Source organism: Loxodonta africana, chromosome 20, assembly GCF_030014295.1.
Source record: "Loxodonta africana isolate mLoxAfr1 chromosome 20, mLoxAfr1.hap2, whole genome shotgun sequence".
In the NCBI taxonomy this organism is placed as follows: Eukaryota; Metazoa; Chordata; class Mammalia; order Proboscidea; family Elephantidae; genus Loxodonta; species Loxodonta africana.
Window position 1 is genome coordinate 12,428,909 of NC_087361.1, and position 18,308 is coordinate 12,447,216.

At 38.2% G+C, this 18,308-nt stretch overlaps 1 protein-coding gene across 3 annotated transcripts in view; it reads left to right on the forward strand.

Annotated features, from left to right (window-relative positions):
* The window catches only part of IMPG2 (interphotoreceptor matrix proteoglycan 2), a 113,633-nt gene extending 97,280 nt beyond the window's left edge, over positions 1-16,353 (forward strand). Inside the window, exons 18-20 of one of the 3 annotated variants that reach the window (XM_064273041.1) lie at positions 1-202; positions 662-741; positions 2,206-16,353. In XM_064273041.1, the coding sequence (XP_064129111.1) occupies positions 1-202; positions 662-741; positions 2,206-2,221 (298 nt within the window). In that variant the 3' untranslated portion in view covers positions 2,222-16,353. The remainder of the gene's footprint in view (positions 203-661; positions 742-2,205) is intronic. The other 2 variants (XM_064273039.1, XM_064273038.1) reach the window with 2 other exon arrangements.
* Positions 16,354-18,308: the final 1,955 nt, after the last annotated feature.

The window sequence follows — 18,308 nt, forward strand, 5'->3', positions numbered from 1 at the left end:
CAGGCAGCCTGACAGCCTCTCATCCGTTGAGAATGCTGTGAAGTACAACCCTGTGTATGGAAGCCACAGGGCTGGATGCGAGCAGTACCAGGGACCCTATCCCCAGCGTCCCTTCTACAACTCTGCTAGCGGAGAAGTGATTGGTGGTCTGAGCAGAGAAGAAATCCGACAGATGTATGAGAGCAGCGAACTTTCCAGAGAGGTAGGAAACTTAGCTTTTCCATTGCTGCTTTGCTGCCTTGTGTGGACACGCATGTGTATATGGGTATCGGTGTGTATACCACAGGCTTCAAGAAAGGATGCAAGTTTTCCATAATTAGTTTTTTATCTCATGATATCTCCCTGTCTGTGTGGAATGCAGAGGGTATATGATTCAGAGCTGTATCTTAATTCCCACCCGTGGTCCCTTTGTCCATTGTTGTTAATAATTTCTCTCCCTCCCTCCGCTTGTCTCTTTCTCCTCCTTTCTAAAGCTCTAAGAATAACTGTTCTGAGTTATTCAGGACAGTACACACAGCATCCAAACCTTCTGTTTCTCTAAAATGGGCCTCTCCTAAATCACCCAGAAGACCACAATTCCTTAGGAAAAGTAGAACTCGCTGAAAGAGGATGTTGAGGTTTTTCTAATGCAATGTATAGCTTCTTTTTTCTTTTTTTTAAGGAAATTCAAGAAAGAATGAGAATTTTGGAACTCTATGCCGATGATCCTGAGTTTGCAGCTTTTGTGAGACAGCATCAAATGTAAGTATTTGAAAAAGCTCCTTAATCCAGGGTCTTAACTTGCCTTAGGGTAGTGCCACCAGCGTGAGCACGCAACTCCTATCCATGTGACGTGGATCCGGGTAGTAACGAACATTTGTTGAATTCTTTATAGTTTATCGTACACTTCTACACAGATTACCTCATTTATTCCTCATAATGGCTTTATAAATTGGGCATTTCTGTTTAGAGTTTTATAGATGAGGGAAAAAAGTCTCAGAGAAGTGAAGAGACACAATCACAATGTTGGCAAGTGACAGAAGATTTAAAAACGAGATGCTATTTGCTCTTGCTCATAGATCCCTGGGCTATGTCATATTTTCTCTCTTGTTCCTATAGCTATCACCTGTGATCCAATGCTATAAAATATTTTTCATAGAACATTTCTATAAATAGCATCTGAGTAGCCATAAATCCTCATGTGTTTTAGCACATCATTTCATTTCCATCTCTTAGGTATTTTTCAGCATGCTCTTGAGTCACACATCTCATTAAAGGATATCTCTTGCATTTATCAAGTTCATCTTACATTTCATTCAAGTTCATCTTACGTTTTACTCTCTTCACATTTGCTTCTCTCAGCATGCATTTTGGACAAGTGTCTATCAGATGTTTTTCTTTCTTTTTTTCTTTCTTTGTTCCCATAATTCACAACCAGACTTGGGTTACAAAAATGAACTATCTTATAAAGAGACCATTATGGTCATTAGTAGACTTATGACAGGGTTCCACTCCAATGACTCTGTCATAATTTCATTCTGGTGTAAGTCAGATAATTTTTTTTTAGTTTTCATAGCCTGCTATACAGCACTGTTTTGAACAGGAAATCATAATATTGAACACCTGCGAGTGAACATCTGAGGATGATAACACTGGCAAGTTACCAACTGCAACATTGTATGCAGTACAAATACCCCAAACCCATTGCTGTCCAGTCGATTCCGATTCATAGTGACCCTAAGATGTACAAAAAAAAGACAGTCGTACTTGTGATTCGTTGTAACTCGAATACATCTTAAATTGAGGACTACCTATGTGCAAAAAAACTCATGTAACAAGTATTTAAACACAAAAATCCTATGAAACAAAAGAAAGTCCACACAGACAGTATTCATTTAAGGGGATATTCATAGAGGGAAGATGGCGTTAAAAAATGGTGGGTACATAATCACATAATCTATACATCATTTTAACTTTTCACTTTAGATTCAGCGTTTTCATCTACCAGAAGCCTAAGAAAATGTTAATGGACTTGACTTTGGATATAGTAAAAACATTATGTGGCCTTTGTAGGGTGGATTTTTTTTTTTAATTTGTCACAGCATAGGAGACCTTTTCTGCAAAGAACAAAATGGAAAGGATTGAAGAGTTTAGGGACATAGCGTGGAAATATCACAAAAGTGCAGCTTTTGCTTCTTCAATTAAATATTCTTTGTGTTTTCATAGCAGGGAAGAGCTTTAAGCAAAACTCCCGTTTTGAAACCGATTAGAAGCCTTGAGAAGATGGAGATCGCTTGTTACCTACATCACGTAATTAACCTGGATTTTGAATTCTGTTGGAAGAAGAGATTAAAAATAAAATAAAATTTAGGGCACGTATTTCCAGCTTAGTGTTTCAGAATGTATAAGAGATATGACTATTTATACCTACAGAGACCAAAAGCTGCGTTTAAAGAAGTTCAAATCTGTATGAGCTCTGGAAACTGTCTGTAAGAACAAAGCTGGGCCTGGGAGTCAGGGCTGCACTTCTCTCTGCTTCTGAATCTTTGAGTCTCTTAATAACTGTGCCTCCGTTTTCCTAGCAGGAAAATAAGATGAAATTATTACCAGGAGAAGTCATGCTTAGTAAGTGAATATTTTGTAGCATATTTGTTATTGTCAGGTGGAATGAGAAGCCTTTGAAATAGTCTTAATAGAATTTACAGTGGGGCATTCATCTCAACAAAACGTTAAGATGTCTTGGGCCAAATTGTTGAAGAAGAAGCGACCTTTTTGCTATAGTGTTAAGCTTGCACCTTATGCTGCTACCAGAGTTGTGAGTTTCCTGACCACATTAATCAAGACCACAGTATTTTTATGATAAGTGTGTCAGTATCCTATTTTTTAAGTTGTCAAGGACAATCTGTATGCATAAAGTTAGAGGGTTCCCATTAGACTAAAGGTGGATTTAATCTCTTGGACAGGGAGAGTATGGGGGGCTGGGTAAGGCCATAGCCCTGAGAATATGCTTTGCAGGTTGATTGGTAGACTGAGTCATGCTTTTGGATTCTCTGGCTCTACTACTGTGTCTAAAGATGTCCTGAGTCTTTTCTAGTTCTGCTATATGAATTTGGAAAACAGCACTTAACTACCTCAGTAGTATAGATTAGCTCATTGGCATTGCTTCTTCTTTGTGTGATATTTTGGGTCGGAATTCCCATTTAATGTGCAAGCATGACAGGATTTTTATTGCAATTCAAATCTTTAAAAAAAAAATTATAGGCAGGACAAGTTCTTATATAAAATTTGACTGAAAATGGAAGGTTTCCTCTTTCTCTCTAATGTTATTCTGAATGGGGAGCTTGTAGAAGGGGCAAAGAGAAGGCGAAGTAATCATCTCCATCCATTTTACATTGCGTATGCGATGGTTACTACTGATATGGGTATTTTATATTGGGTATCTTCATGTTTGCCAAAAACAGTCTTGATCATTTTGCTTTCTTTATGACCACATATAACCAACCAGGGATAAACTGGCCATAAGATAAAATACTTGGTTCACTTTTTTCCCCCTCAACTTGATGTCTCCCAATTTCACTCTCTATAAGAACACCAGGAACTAAATCTTGAGGCTGGGTACCTGCCATAGTAAAGCTGTTGAAAACCTTGAAGATATCTAGGCATTTTTGCAAAACACCTATGGGTAACACGCTTTGTTGCGTGTGTGTGTGTGTGTGACGTTGGCTCCTTTTATCTCAGTATTGCCTTTCATTACTTATTCATATACTAGATTGTCTGTAAGTTCAACATAGGTACAAGCCATCACTGGGTTATTTTTCTACTGGGTTCATTTGAAAATTAATTGATAATTATCTTTAAAGCATTATCAATGTTAATATTTGTTACTACTAAATGCACGGTTTCATTTGCAAAACTCCCGATGATTTCTGCTTGATATTCTAAACCTTTTTTTCTAAGCCTTTTGTGTTGGATGAAAAACAAAATTTGTTTCATTACAAATTAATTCTAGGATGCAATCCTTTGAATGCTTGCTAGAAGAATTATTGATGGCCGTAAAGGACAGGCGTCTAGACCAGGTCACTGTACGAAACCCTTAGGAGACGCCCAAACTAAGTCAAGCACTGAAGGGGGATTTGGAATTCTGACATACGTTTCTGTCTCTGATTTCCTTTTATATGACCTTTTCATGCAAGAGCGGATCATGTGAATGTCTCCTCCTCAGCTATTAACTGGGAGAGCTAAGGAATCCCTCAGGGAAATAATAGGAAGTCTCAGTCCAGCAATAAAGACTTTGATCCTTTCTTTGCTATAGCTGAATCACTGTGGAAAAGATGGGAAAATGCAGAATTTCCACAGTGAAGATCCACTGCTATACAAAGTAAAGTGTTATAGGAGGTACGAGTCTGGCCTATCAGTGTGGGAGCACAAACTACCCCTAAAGAGCAGAGGATATCTTCTTAAAAGAGCTTTCTGCAAGGTAATTTAATGGCATGCAGTGGTTTGAAAGTATCAGACTGAACTCCCATTCAGGCTATGTGATTGGAGAATGAAATATTTAGATTATTAGAACATTATCACTAACAGCAATATAATATTCAATATGGCTGTCACCTTATTTGAAAACAATAAAATGTACTCAGCACTAAAAGTTTGAAGTACATAACTCAGATTTGTCTTCATTATTATTCATAAGCTACTTTGGAGTCTTGTAGATGTGGCTTTGAAAATTGAATTTACATACATGATTCTTGTTATTTTCATGGGTCCTGGATAAAGGGGAATTTATTTGATACATAGGGCACTGTTTCCACGAGTATGCTCGTGCACCACATAACATCCGTTTGTCCAACTGCATGTATGCCCATGGTCCCATAAGGTTATAATAGAGTTCAGAAACCGTAATTGGAGAATGGGACATAGCGGACCTAACTTCAAAAACAAAGAAAAAATTCTCCAAGCTGTTAAAGGATGGGCTCCACTGAAAGCTACGAGACTCGTGAAAACGTGAGAGGAACCTATATCAGATATGGAGAAATTGCTGATGATATGGATTGAGAACCAAACACAAAAGCAAATCCTTCTCAGCGTGTTGCCATCATTGATGAGACAAGAAGCTTGTTTGAGATGCTTAAAGAAAAAGCAGGACCAGACTACCATATCGACTTTAGTGCTAGTTCTGGGCGGTTGAAGGGCTTCAAACAACGTTTTTCGCTGCATAATGTGAAAGTGAGTGCTGAGTCTGCAGAAGAGTTTGTTGTAGCCTTAGATAAACTAGGTGTTGGCACAACGATGCGGTCACATAACGTCCTATTTCACAGAACATATCGTGGATGTTGGAAACCCTGGTGGCGTAGTGGTTAAGTGCTACATCTGCTAACCAAGAGGTTGGCAGTTCAAATCTGCCAGGCACTGCTTGGTAATTTCTATGGGGCAGTTCTACTCTGTCCTATAGGGTCACTATGAGTCAGAATTGACTTGACAGCAGTGGGTTTGGGTTTTGGGTATTGTGGATGTTAAGTGACGCATGACTGTGTTTGTTCACATTTATGTGTCTTTTTTTAAAGAACCACTGAAGGAGTCCTGGTGGCTTAGTGGCTAAGTGTTCTTTTGCTAACTGAAACATCAGCAGTTCAGACCCATTAGCCACTCTGAAGGAGAAAGATGTGGCAGTCTGGTTTCCTAAAGATTACAGCCATGGAAACCCTAAGAGGGTAGTTCTACTCTGTCCTATAAACTAAACAGTGGGTTTGGTTTGGCTGGAAAGATCCATTGACTTTACATAATAAAATGAGTGCAGGGTTTATCTGATGACTTTATTCTCACCTCTTCCTTGCTTTTTCTTTGGCAGTATCTGGTCACCATGGGTTGGCTGTCCTCACATCTTTTTTTTTTATCCACATAGTAAATTGTAATTAGAAAACTCTGACCTAACATTACCTAGTGGAGCCCTGGTGGCATAATGGTTAAGAGCTTGTCTGCTAACCAAAAGATCAGCAGTTCAAATCTACCTGCTGCTCCTGGGAAACTCTATGGGGCAGTTCCACTCTGTTGTGTAGGGTTGCTATGGGTCAGAATCAACTTGACAGCAACAGGTTTGGTTTTGGTTTTAACATTAACTAAGTCAAAAAGGGAAACCCTGGTGGTGTAGTGGTTAAGAGCTAAGGCTGCTAACTATAAAGGTCAGCAGTTCAAATCCATCAGGTGTTCCTTGGAAACCCTATGGGACAGTTCTACCCTGTCCTATAGGGTCACTGTGAGTCAGAAATGACTTGACAGCAATGGGTTTGGTTTTGGTTTTAACATTACTTAAGACAAAAAGGTGGAAACTACACAAATATTCTATGTAGACTCTTAAAATATGTTGGTTCAAATGTGACACCTGAGCTAGCTATTCATTTGTATGCTTGTTCTACAAGCATGACTTCTATTTCATGATTTTTAGGCAGTTGGTATCTTTGTGTCATGTCTGTGTTTTCAACAAAGGGTACTGGACATCTGTCAGCCCCTGAACTGAATTTCCATTTTGCAATGGAAGGAGAAGGCAGCACATTTATTCCGTAGGGAACAATTGATTTAGGAGAATAACTTATCTTTATTAAATGGAAATGTTTTAGGCTAAGACAAAAATGGGTCAAGTTTTCTTTCCTAAAATGTTTCTAACAATTCCCAGTAGGGATGGGTGGGGCTAGTGTCCCCATTTACAGTCCAGCTGCGATGAGTCATGGCTCCTAGCTCGTTCTATTCCCAAGTGTGTGATAAATGCAGAAACATGTGTGAAGGTCACAATCTGCAAACCGGCTGCAGTGTATTCCGCAAAGGATCCTGGCTGGAGATGGGAATGGAGGAAGGTAGTATAATATAATGGACGATGAAGGGAATTTGCCTGGAAGTTGTCTGGATTCGTACATTTTGCAAAACCTTACACTACTCCTATGAGTTAATAAGACGTGGGTTAAACCATTCCCCTAGAATAATAAGACACAGGTTAAAACATTCCCCCCAGCCAAACCGTTACAGTTACAACCTAGATTATGTGATTTCCCATTCTGGTTTTGTTGTTGTTTTCTTTAGATGTACTTCTTTTAGAGATTAGGGGCATAAATAGGAAAAAAGTAACCATGGTATCAGAAGTATAGTCATTTATATATCAAGTCTATGTGATGATCGTTAAGCGATAGTGAAAACACCATAATATATATTCAGTATGAAGTGTGGATAATGAAGGACTTCTCGTTTTTCATTTTGTTTGTAATTGCATTTTACCCAATGTGGAACATATAAATTCATGTTACTTCATTATTTTCTTGACGTTTTCTAGTCTTAATAGAAGTTAATTAGAAATATAAATTTAAAAGTCTTTCATGTATATAGAATGATCTTGCTTCTATCTTGTATGTAATGGTGTCATTTTCATTATAATAAACATCTGTTTCAAAAACCTATCGACTTTTTTTTGTCAGAAGAAAATGTAGATTTTAGCAACAGTTGAATTGTAATTACTGTTCAATGATGCACACACAAGTGAGCATGATGTGAAAATGAAAATCATTCTTTGATTTCTCTTTTTATAGTGAGATGTAGGAGAACTAGATGCTATCTGGAACCCAATTGTTGCCTCATTTTAACGATGATGAGTCATTATTCGGCCTCTCTTAAACGTTACTCTTTTAAACTTTTAAAAGCTTTCATTTTTCCTCATCTGCTTAAGGCAGGGATGGAAAGAAAACTGAAGGAGTTGATGAAAGTAACATTACACAGGGTAGTTACCACCAGCTGTCTTGTAGCAAGAAGGAACTGGTGACCTGTCTACAGAGAAGTAATAAATATGGCAACCGCAATCTAAGGCAATCTTGCACATGAAAGGAAGAAAATCAGTGACCACTTACTGAAGCAGGCAGTTTGCTGTGCATCAGCCTCAGGAAACTTGATCTTCAGTTTTTTCTCCCTACATCTGTGTGGTGTCCTGCTGGCAACAAGACCCGAAGAAATCAGGAGGGTGATCTTGATTTGACTCCAAAGACCTTATTATAAAAACACAAAGTGGGAGAAATGTGTCAAATAAATACCCATTGATTGATTAATTTGTGACCTACTTTTTGGAGAAAGAGTGAGTAATAACCCTCTTCTTAAGAAATCTGGTCAGGACACACCCTAGTCACTCAGCTCATGCTGTCAGGATACTGGTTCACATTCTAGGTCCTCCTGGATTTATATCCCGTCTGAGCTAGGCCTCGGTGGTCTGTTCCACATAAACTAAACTTCACATTATCTTTTCGTTAAAACATACATAGCTCCTGTCCAATTTTTTGTCTGGTTCTTCTTTAGGTCAAATTTATCCATGCTAATATAAAAATTCATCTCTACTTTCTGTGGATGGAGTTGCGAGACTTTGATCTACGTCAAGTATGAAGATATTTGTTTAATCTTCAAAAAGAATTTTTGTTTTTAGAAATTTTATTCCTTGTTTATTTTTTTATTATGTAGGGCATAATAGAATAAAGGCACCAGCGAGCAGGGCACTTCTTCTCCTTCTGAAACAGAAACAAAAAACAACTACTGTGCAGACAGATGGGTAGTTGGTTAAATCTGTCAGTTTTATTCAAGTTCATGTCTTTTTTGAAAGTGTTGATGTGCCTTCAAAATTGACTGTGCCTGTCCTACACATAGGAGCAATTGATTGTGATGTTCCCTCTTGGTTTTTCAAGGTTTCCTATGAGGGAAGAATTGCCTGTCTTCCCATTTATGTAACTCAGTCCTTGCAGAGGGGCTGGTATCATGGTGCTCCAAGGACAGGCCCTGAAGAAAGATGGCTTCGTGCCAGGTTCCTCTGGGAATTATGTCCCCTGATACAGTGTAGGTACTTGGAAGCATTTATTTGACTCCGTGCTTCTAGAGGACAGTCATTAGGTTTTCTCAGCACTGGATAATGAGCAAATACTCAAGGAGGTTGAGACCGCTGCTGCTGCTGTGAAACCATCAAAGGTTTGTATGGTAACAAAACGAATGTTAGCTATTGTCTTCCCAATGACAAAGGTGGGAAACCAAATTTTGACTTAGATTTTAAATTGCTATCATTTGGAAGGCATGGAAAAATAATGTAGATTAGAAGTTTTAAAAAGTCTGAGGAAGTACTAAATTGGGGCTTTTATCCTTTAATTATTTGAAAACAGATGTTGGTTTGAGTGATAATTGCTTAAGATGCTCCTCCGCCTGCCTTTTTTCTTTTACCATACCCCCAGTGCTGTTGAGTCGATTCCATGGACACCACTTTTCTACTTTTTTTAAGTTATTATATAGAAAGCTTCTGAGAAATAATTTTTTTTTCTCAAAGAATTTGTGCTTTCTGGTATTTCAGTACCTTATTTACTATCAATGAGAGAAAGCTAATGATCTTTTCTATTTTATTATAATTTGAGGTACAGTGAATAAAATGAGCATGTGTGTCTCATTGTACCATTTAGCAACAACTTCATTTTCGATAAATCAGTACTCTGCGTTGCAGTTTTGTCACTGCAGTTTCTTGAGTTAGAGCTGCCTGCTGCAACCAGCCAATTCTTGAGATGGATGGGGTGGGTAGTAAGAGCTTTATTATATATACCGGTATATGGAGACAGACGGGAATGATCTCCTCCTAAAGCTGTCTGTCCCCAGAAACTGCAGTCCAGTTGGGGTTTTCTAGGGAAAAAGGGACAGAATGGAATGTCCATTCTTTTTCTGTGTGGTTTAGGTGATCACATCTCAAACATGTTGATCTTTCTCTGCCATTATCCCGTCAGCCCAGGGGGTGACTGGTGCCATCCTGATGAGCATTGTCCTGTTTGACAGGCTTAGGTAGGTATCACTTGTTTTTCCACAGCCCTAGGGGAAACATTGGTTAACATTTAACTTTTAGAGGAGCTAATTTTAATCGCAAAATCATACTTGGAGACAGAGACAGGCTAGGGGAGAGAAAAATGGCACAGGTTCTGTTCATGATATGGCTGAGCAGTCTGCTCTAATCCCCCCTTTTTGTTGTAGGTTTCTCAGTCTTGGGAAACAGGGCATCGTGTCTCTCTAGCTGCTTCCTGCTGGAGCGGGGTCATAGAGGCCTAAAGGTTAGAGGAGTGGAACTTTTGTGTTGTCTGAGTTAAACTAGTCTATCCCTCTTGTGTCTATACTGGCCCTTTATTGGGCTATTGTCTGTCTTCTTGATGAAGGATGGGTTGAAATCCCTGAGCAACCATCATTTTGAGCTGGAACTTTCGAATCACTTGAAATGACTCCACCATTCGGGAAGAAGGCACCAACTCATTAAGGCATATACCAAGACACATAAGCTTGTCTAGAGAGAGGAACAACACAAGCAAAGGATAAAATAGAAATTAGTAAAAGGGCTAGAGCAAAAACAACTCTTAATACCTCTACCGCACTTATTTTTATGATACTTATTTACCAGTCTTTGTTTTGTTCCTTGAACAGCCACTTAAGTCTTTTAACTGGTTCATATATTTAAAAAGGCAAAAGTGGGAAATGGAAAAGATGCTGCTAGAGTCATGTCTGTCCAAGTCCTAAGAATATTACAGGGTACAAAATGGGCAAAACCATTGAAAGTTTCACCTTTTCACAGATTGGCTAGAAACCGTGATCTTACATATTGAATTGTATTTCTTAACAGTCGTTGGTATTGGTACAGGTTTCAGTAACCGAAAGGAGGGTCTTCGTTGGTCCAACAAATTTTCTATTCACTAAATGCTAACAATAAAAAAAGAGGGGAAAGTCTTTTGTGTTGTGTTTGATAGGCTTTATGAGAAATGTTCCCTAAAAGATATTTTTCTTTCTTAAAAGGCAATTTGCAAGATTGTCTTGTCTGTTGTCTTTATCTCAGGACTCAGTCGATATGTCTTTGTGAGTCTTTGTGAGCTCTTGTCAGCCCAGCTCCAGCTGGGTCACATTCTCAATGTTCAAGGACAGGGAATAATGTTTAAATCATTCTCTCCTTTTGATTGGAGATTGGAGATAACACATTGATGATCAATACCTGGACTTAGTCGAGCTCCTAGATGGCAGCCATTTCAGGCTCTTTAAACTCACAATGCTGGTTTTCCACTGGATACCATCTGGTTCTTCATCAGAATCTTAAGTAAGAGCAAAGTTTTCCTCAATTGCAGACTCTGTGTACATCAACATTTTAGCCCAAGGCTTTTCTTTTGCCTTTTAAGTGTGTAAGACAATAGAGGACAAATTCTATTATGCCTAATACTATCAGGGCTATCCCTTGCAGTAGTGATCTAGCTCATGTGCTTATTTTTGATGGTAACCAACCAAATAACTCAAAGCTTGAATTTTTTCCTCAGTTTTTTCAGCCTGAGAAATGCCGAGTGCATTCTTCTCTTTTCATTTTCTATCTCCAGCTCTTTGCACATGTCATTATAATACTTTACTTTGTCTTCTTGAGCTGCCCTTTGAAATCTTCTGTTCAGTTCTTTTACTTCATCATTTCTTCCTTTTGCTTTAGCTGCCTGATGTTTGTGAGCAAGTTTGAGAGCCTCCTCTGACATCCATCTTGGTCTTTTCTTTCTTTCCTGTCTTTTCAATGACCTATTGTTGTCATTCCACAACTTGTCTGGTCTTTGGTCACTAGTGTTCAATGCATCAAATCTATTCTTGAGATGGCCTCTAAACTCAGGTAGGATATACTCAGCATCATATTTTGGCTCTTGTGGACTTGCTCTGATTTTCTTCAGTTTCAGCTTAAACTTGCATATGAGCAATTGATGGTCTGTTCCACAGTCGGCCCCTGGGCTTGCTCTGACTGATGATATTGAGCTTTTCCATTGTCTCTTTCCATAGATGTAGTCAATTTGATTTCTGTGTGTTTCATCTGGCAAGGGGAAAATATTAAATGATGCAGGAAGCATCAAAAGAAGATGGAAGGAATACACAGAGTCATCATACCAAAAAGAATTAGTCAATGTTCAACCATTGGGAGAGGTAGTAGTAGCATATAATCAGGATCTGATGGTATTGAAGGAAGAAGTCCAAGCTGCTCTGAAGGTATTGGCAAAAAACAAGGCTCCAGGAATTGATGAAATATCAATTAAGATGTTTCAACAAACAGATGCAGTGCTGGAGGTGCTCACTCGTCTATGCCAAGAATATGGAAGACAGTATCCTGGGCAACTGACTGGAAGAGATCCATATTTATGCCTATTCCCAAGAAAGGTGATCCAGCCTAATGCAGAAATTATAAAACAATATCATTAATATCACATGCAAGCAAAATTTTGCTGAAGGTCATTCAAAAGTGGCTGCAGCAGTATATCAACAGGGAACACCCAGAAATTCAGGCTGGTTTCATAAGAGGACCTGGAACCAGGGATATTGCTGATGTTAGATGGATCCTAGCTGAAAACAGAGAAAACCAGAAGGATGTTTACCTGTGTTTTACTGACTATGCAAAGGCATTCGACTATGTGGATCATAACAAATTATGGATAACATTGCCAAGAATGGGAATTCCAGAACAGTTAGTTGTGCTCATGATGAGCCTTTGCATAGATCAAGAGGCAGTTGTTCAGACAGAACAAGGGGATACTCTTTGGTTTAAAGTCAGGAAAGATGTGTGTCAGGGTTGTATCCTTTCACCATACCTATTCAATCTGTATGCTGAGCAAATAATCCGAGAAGCTGGACTACAAGAAGAACAGAGCATCAGGATTGGAGGAAGACTCGTTAACCTGCATAACCTGCGTTGTGTAGATGACAAAGCCTTGCTTGCTGAAAGTGATAAGGACTTGAAGCACTAATGAAGATCAAAGGCTGCAGCCTTCAGTATGGATTGCACCTCAACATAAAGAAAACAAAAATCCTCACAACTGGACCAATGAGCAACATCATGATAAATGGAGGAAAGATTGATGTCAAGGATTTCATTTTACTTGGATCCACAATCAACAGCCATGGAAGCAGCAGTCAAGAAATCAAAAGACGCATTGCATTGGGCAAATCTGCTGCAAAGGACCTCTTTAAAGTGTCGAAAAGCAAAGATGTCACCTTGAAGACTAAGGTGTGCCTGACCCAAGCTATGGTATTTTCACTTGCATCACATACATGTGAAAGCTGGACAATGAATAAGGAAGACCAAAGAAGATTTGACACCTTTGAATTGTGGTGTCGGTGAAGAATATTGAATATACCATGGACTGCCAAAAGAAGGAACAAATCTGTCTTGGACGAAGTACAACCAGAAAGCTCCTTAGAAGCAAGGGTGGCGAGACTGCATCTTACATACTTTGGACATGTTGTCAGGAAGGATCAGTCCCTGGAGAAGGACACCATGCTTGGCAGAGTACAGGGCAGCGGAAAAGAGGAAAACCCTCAACGAGGTGATTTGACACAGTGGCTGCAACAATAAGCTCAAGCATAACGATTGTAAGGATGGCGCAGGGCTGGGCAGTGTTTCGTTCTGTTGTGCATGGGGTCGCTGTGAGTCGGAACCGACTCAGCGGCACCTAACAACAACAACCAAATAAATCTCGTCTTTGTAAGGGTGTTACAGTGTGTGACCAAGTAGCTTGTTGTCTAGTTGTATGTGTTCTACTTTTTCTGTGTTATTTATCCAAATGCAACAAGAAGTATTTTTTACAGCACAGATTATACTTTTTTGGGGGGGGGGGATAAAAAATCTCCAGTCTATTTCGTTATCTCATGTCACTTCAGCTTAATGAGATCGATGTTGTGCTTCTGTCCCAGGAGCAGTTTTGTCTATTATTTGTCCCATGGTGATTGATTAACTTCTTAAAGGTTTTTCTAATTCAACTATATCATAAGTAGGAATTAAATCTACCAACCACACCCTGACTGTTGGACCAATGGGCTTTCTTCTGACTCTCGTTTTACAATAGGTAACAATTTAATATTCCCTTTCTAATATTTACTAGCATCATTACTATGAATATCTAAAGGTAATCTTAAGGTTCTCAGAGTGCATTGTCCCATGCATTCGTCAGGACTCTCAACAAGAGATTACTTGTAAATTCACTGTCAATTGGAAAGGGATCACCTAAATTAGTTGAATCTATCACACAAAAAACATACATCCATAAAGCACACACAGTTTGTCTAGAGAAAACAGAAAGGTATGGAAAAATTTACATGTGACAAACAAGCTTCTAGTAAAGAATACATGATTAGCAAGAAAATACATGATGGACTTCTGTTGGAGGTTTCCAGTCAGTTTGCATAAAACATACGAAGTGTTAGGGGAAGCTGCCCCTCCTTGGTTTATGTATTAACAGTCATGGGTCAGTTTTTCAGAAGCAGAAGTGAAACCTAAGACAAAACGGAGTCCGAGCTATGAGGTCGATCTCCTCTGAGAGGAGATAGCAAGGGGGTGAGAGTTCGACTATAAACATTGTCTTGAAGACTGATTAAACTGATTACTGATTTACCCTGAACATAATTCCCAGTCTGATCTGTGGAGTCAGTTTCTCAAAACAGACTGAATTCTAAAAAAAAGCACAATGTCCGGAGCAAAATGGTCTTGCTAGTTTATCTGGACAATTGTTTAACTCAGTGTGGCTTCAGGAATCAGTTTTTTCCTCAAAGCTCAAGGTTCAAAAGGACATCCAAAGGTGATGGCCTGTGTAGGTTGTCCCAAGCTCCATGAAAGCCAGAAGTCTGGATTCTAGGAGAATCACATACAACTCTCTCGTGGTTCCCTCCTTTGGATCATGATTTTGTTATAGAATCTTTGATCAAAAAATGCTCAATAAATGGTAATTGGGCACTATCTGGTTTATAAGATCCCAGGCACCATACAGCAAATCAGGAGGTAGAATAGAAACACTAACAATAATATTAGGCCAATAGCCTGAAATATCTAATGAAACCGTGACTCTAAGCTCTTCCAACCAAGGAAACAAATCTCATGAGATGTTTTTTTAAGCAAAAGCAGCATCAGTAACTGCTTTTTATGTGCCTCAGTAGCAGCTATAGTCTGCAAAACCTCAGCTTGTGTATTAATATAAATATAGCAACAATTAACTATTGAGGCATAAAACTATTCCGAGAGAACTAATAAGAAATCTAATCCTATTTTAATTTGTAAAATCACAGGTCAAATTTTAGACACTTTTTTGGTTATGATATTTACAACTTTGTTAAATTTATCAACAGGAATTTCTAACTCAAGAGTTAAAATATTGAAACCCACTAGTTAGATAACTTAAGAGAAAGAAGTGTGACCCTAACATTCCCCAGCATGTTTTCTTTTTCAAAGTGGGCGGCAGAGAGGTTGACATAACTAACACCATGATAAACCTATTTTTCTCCTTCCTCTGCTTGCCTCTTCCTTCACATACCTCTGTTAATGACTTTGTTCTTTGTTTTAATCTGAGGCAAACAACTTTGTTTTGTTCTGTCTACCTGTGACTTACAACCCCCCCACATGGAGATTAGAGCCCAGGTGTCTGATATGCATGCCTTTAACCCGGTAAAGAGGTGTTCCAACATGTGTCTCTTCAGTCAAAGAGTCCCCTGTCACTATTCTGCAATGAAAAACTGTTCCAGCTGTCTGCGGGCTACAAAAACACTTACAAGCCCTATAAAATCCCACACAAACTCTAATGCAAAATCACTCCCTGGACTCCACAGAGACAGCCTACCTGTGCTACTGCCGGGTCCCAGGTGATGTACACATCCCCTAACAAACCTCCTCACTCCTTCTGATTTGGAGCACATTTCATTGGCTCAACTGCTCCAGGGCATGGACCCTAATCTGGTAGCTGGAGGAAAATGGTTTCTTATATCTAGAAAGTAGGACCTTAAACATTGCTTATTTCTAGAATGATAGACTTTAAAACATTAGCAATATTTTCACATAAAACTGTATTATCTTTTCTTTTACTCAGTCTTATGTAGTTAATTTCTGTTCTAAGTGATTCTGGATCAACCGCAGTTTGCGAACCTATCAGTTTTTGCGTAGGATTTCTGGATATCTTGATCGAATCTAGTCACAGTCTCTTTCATGAGTCCAATATAGTCCACATTTTTTGTTGAAATATCCTGGTGAAATGTTTTCAGGAAATCAGCAAAGTAACAACTTATCTGTAGATGACAAAACTTAATATGGCCACGATTAATTTATGAACGTAACTCTTAATAGTGAAAGACCTGATAGAAGTTAATTACAAGCATAAAGGCCAAATAAAATCAGTTAAAAAATAGATAAAAGCATTTCTAAATATAACCATTAACCATATTTTAAAAAAGCTTTAGATATAATACATAATAATTTTGAGACAATACCGTACAGTCAGGATATATTAAGAATATACCAAGATTACCAAGTCTCTAAATACCTGAATAATAATAAAAATAACTTCATAGGTAAATGATATGAATTCTCCAATCAAACCACTGGCTTTCATTGACGCTAGATTCAAAAAAATAAATTTGCAACCATGTTAGCAATAAAGAAATAATAAAATTATGGCACAATATTATGTGTTTGCTGTCTAATATTAGGCAAAAACAAGAGGAAATATTAACATAAATTTTAAACCAAAGAGAAAGAATTAGGGATTTCTCTTGATTTTAACAACATGTTACCTGTAATTTATAGCATGTTAAATAAGGCTTTTTAGCAATTTTTCTTTATAAAAATTTTTTTCGTGGCTTTCAAACTTGTCAGCAGTTTACTGTAAGGTACCAAGAAACAATACTTTAGTTATTTAACCAAAGATCTTCAAGTAAAAACCTTAGGGATTTTTTTTTTTTTTCCCTAAAGCCATGTGGCTTGGTTTCTGACTCAGGAATCTTGTTCTAATGACAGACTGAACCTTTGTCTTTGAAGCAGATCACACGAAGAAGAGCTTAAGTCTTTAACTCAGTAATCAAAGAAAATTTTGTTAACAGTGAGAAACCTAATTCTTTGTTTTATATGTTATTTAACATTAAAGCTACTAAAAATCTCATAAATTAAACCATTAAACTTCAGTCAGACAGATAAAACTCTTGACCATATCAAATAAGTTTATTTTTAATAAACCTCTTAAATGTTGTCTTTGTTGGATATCTCTTATGGTATATCCCTTTAAATGGCAAAAATGAGCTCACTCAAAATACATACACACACACACACACACACACACATATTTCTACAATAGAGAACTTGTTTACAGTTCTTTTATGATTGGGATCCACCCAATTTCTGATAATTATAGTAAAACAAATTTTCCTTATATCTTCTTTTTGTCTCAAAAAGGTCTCCACCTACTTGGAAAGGGTCTTTCAAAAGCTTTCCTGGAGCTATACCATGGAGACTAGGGCTGGAGGCTGAGAAGGCCTGATCTCGCCCCACCCTTACCTACATTTTAGCTCAGGGTAGAAGACAAGATTAGGCCATTTCCTATTCACTTACATATGTTTAAGTCGACCTAGGCTTTTTTTTTGAAAGGCAAAAGAAAAGTAATTTTTTCCCCTTTTGCTGTTCTGGAACTGCTACTTAAAGACAAAATTATTCTCTTTTTGTTGTTGCTTGGTATTTTCTACATTCTCATTTTTAATGTCCTTTTTCTTTACACCAACTGCACTGGTCTCTTTCTAAAGGGCTGTGAGGCCTTCTTGACTCCTGTGGCCTTGGTCTCCTTCCTTTTCTTTGTTTTCTTAGGGGATGGCCTTTAGCCTGCAAGTCAGTAGTTAGGAAGGCTGTCTGGCATTTTTGGTCTGTAACTTTTTTTTTTTTTTCTTTTTCTTATCTCAGAGTAAACTTGGCATCCAGTCCTACTAGCCGAGAGATTTTTAACCCTATACTTCCGTCTTTTTCTGAAGCTTTTTCTTTAATTGATCATAAGAAAAGAATTGCCAGTGTTTAAGAACGCACCCTGTGGGTGAATCTCCTGGTATGTTCTCTTGATTTCTCATTCTGTCCAATTAACTGTTCTCAAGAACCTAGCTTTTTATTTTTATGGGTAGTTGATACCACCAGCTTTTTCTTTTAGTCCAGTGGGAATTTATTTGTCTCTCACACTGCAGCCAAGAGTTTCCTCAGCTCTGGGAGAGAACCTCTTTTTAAAATCTTAATATCCTGCCCAGAGTGCTCTTTGTATTGTGGTTCAAATCTCAGTCTAGAGTGAAAATATGTTCTCCCTGTGCATCTTTTTTCAGCCCAATCAATAAATTTTCAGGGCTCTATAAGTAAGTTCTGATTCAATCTGAATTTCTTTTCACCAATTAATTTTTATTACACGTAAATTACACATAAGATGAACAGACAGAGGTGACAGAGATAATCTTGCAGTCTCAACTTCCCAGCCAGCCAGCCAGGTTACGGAGGTGATCTTGGCAGC